Source organism: Camelina sativa, chromosome 14 (assembly GCF_000633955.1).
Source record: "Camelina sativa cultivar DH55 chromosome 14, Cs, whole genome shotgun sequence".
Taxonomy (NCBI): domain Eukaryota; kingdom Viridiplantae; phylum Streptophyta; class Magnoliopsida; order Brassicales; family Brassicaceae; genus Camelina; species Camelina sativa.
In genome coordinates this window covers 1192929-1194952 of record NC_025698.1, presented here as the reverse complement: position 1 = coordinate 1194952, position 2024 = coordinate 1192929, and the positions used below count along the sequence as shown (strand labels likewise).

The following is a 2024-nucleotide window of genomic DNA, read 5'->3' as shown; positions in this document are numbered from 1 at the left end:
ATGATGATAGATAAAGGGATAACACCAACGGCAGCTTGCTTCAGGGCGTTATCGACTGGTCTTTGTCTGTCGGGAAAAGTGGCGAGAGCGTGTAAGATTCTGGATGAGTTAGCTCCAATGGGTGTGATACTTGATGCAGCGTGTGAAGATATGATCAATACACTGTGTAAAGCTGGTAGGATAAAGGAAGCATGTAAATTGGCAGATGGGATAACAGAGAGAGGAAGAGAAGTGCCAGGGAGGATCAGGACAGTGATGATCAATGCATTGAGGAAAGTGGGGAAAGCAGATTTAGCAATGAAGCTAATGCATAGCAAAATAGGGATTGGTTATGAGAGAATGGGTAGTGTGAAAAGGCGTGTCAAGTTTAGGACTTTGCTTGATGATGATACTTTTTGACTTACGTGACTTTTTTAAGAATCATCGTTTGGGTTTAAGAATTTCCATTACTGCGCACGATTGTATTTTTAAGTTAACTGAAACCCTCTGACCGTCTAGAGGTTCTCCGTCAACCAAAACCAAACAGATGACAATATTGATTCATTACTGCGCACTATTGTTTTTTTAAAGTTAACTGAAACCCTCTGATCGTCACAGAGGTTGTGGCATTGACTCCTCCTTCAGCGAAAACCAAACCGAACAAGTAATTTCCTTCCTGAAGATTTGAAACCCAATTTTAATCATTTTCAGAAAATACAAAAATGCAATGATGTTTATATGAGAATACCTCTCACAGCTTCCGTAGCATCATCAATGGAAACGTTCCTTCTCTCCCTTTCTGTATCTCGCATAGAAATATAAAACAGAGCATATTACAGTAGAGGGGAAACTGATTTAGAACGGTTTTATGCTAACCGAGTCTTTAATCTCGGTTTGGTCAAACCCTCTTCATATATAAGAAGGTTCTGTGTAAAAACATTGAATAACGAAAAAGGGAAAAGATAGAAACGACAAGGTTTAAAAAATAGACATATATAGCCGACAAAAAAAGAAAAAGAAAAGACATATATATATATATATCAATAATGATGGAGTAGTAAGCCCAGCCCATTAAGTGCTTACTCAGCCCATATAATGAAGGATTTGTTCAATGTTGTTTGGTTAAATTTTGTCCATTAATAATAGTCAGCCCAGTCCAATAAGAAGAAAGTTGGAAAAAGGAAATAGGGTAAGTGAGGAAATCGTGACCGTCGAAACCCTAGTTTAGTGAATGAAATCGTGACCGTCATAACAATAATATTTATCTATAAATAAATGCCTCCACTCTTTCTTTCTTCACTAGTAGTAGTATTTATTTTGTTGTCTCTGCTTCCACTCAACAACGTACACTCTTCATCTTCATCTTCATCTTCTTCTTCGTTTGTGTATTCTTCGGCGACTCTCTAATTTTGGTTTTCAAAACCGATGATCATCTCGTTTCGTTCCTATTCTTCTAGGGTTTCGTTCCTATCCTTCTAGGGTTTGGTCTCTCTCTCTCTCAATCCAATTGCATCGCTCTGTTATTCTTCTTCTTAACGCGTCTCTGATTTTTGTTTTGTTTCTTCGTCTCTTCTTACAGGTGTGTTTTGAAAGCAATTTTATTATCTGATTATCGCTCCCCCGGCCTCTGGGTGAGTTCTTCTTCTAGGGTTTGGCTTTGATCTTTCGGTGATTGCTTTTTTTTTTGTGTTTCTTCTTCTTCTTCTTCTTCTTCTCATTCTGTCTCTCGCAGGTGCTTTTGGAAGCGTGGCTTTCGTCTCTGAAATCTCAACTTCTTCTAGGGTTTGATCTCTAAATTGATTTCGATATTCTAGGGTTTTTTTTCTTCTTCACTCGAATTCCTTTTATTTTACTCATAGTTCCTATTATTATTGTTAATCCAGGTTTGATTGTGCTGTAGTATTGATCGATCGGTGATTGAGGAGGAGGGTACTTAAGATCTCTCCCTGATGGTTTGATTGAGGATGAGGGTACTAAGATCTTCTTGGGTTTTTATTCATCCTTGTAACTCTCTGTTTGATTTTAACTATTTCTTTCCTTTTTTT

The 2024-nt window shown here is 37.6% G+C and overlaps 1 protein-coding gene and 1 long non-coding RNA gene across 30 annotated transcripts in view; both read left to right on the top strand.

Moving 5' to 3' along the window:
* Positions 1–420, top strand: part of LOC104743136 (pentatricopeptide repeat-containing protein At1g03560, mitochondrial-like) — a 3042-nt gene extending 2622 nt beyond the window's left edge. The window contains exon 2 of the mRNA XM_010464248.2: positions 3–420. Within this exon, the coding sequence (XP_010462550.1) occupies positions 3–399 (397 nt within the window). The 3' untranslated portion in view covers positions 400–420. The remainder of the gene's footprint in view (positions 1–2) is intronic.
* The window catches only part of LOC104738851, a 6923-nt gene continuing 6194 nt past the window's right edge, over positions 1296–2024 (top strand). For 26 of the 29 annotated variants that reach the window (XR_002035315.1, XR_002035311.1, XR_759858.1 and 23 more), the window contains exons 1-4: positions 1296–1459; positions 1559–1610; positions 1712–1761; positions 1863–1949. This is a non-coding gene — a long non-coding RNA (uncharacterized LOC104738851). The other 3 variants (XR_002035299.1, XR_002035294.1, XR_002035302.1) reach the window with 3 other exon arrangements.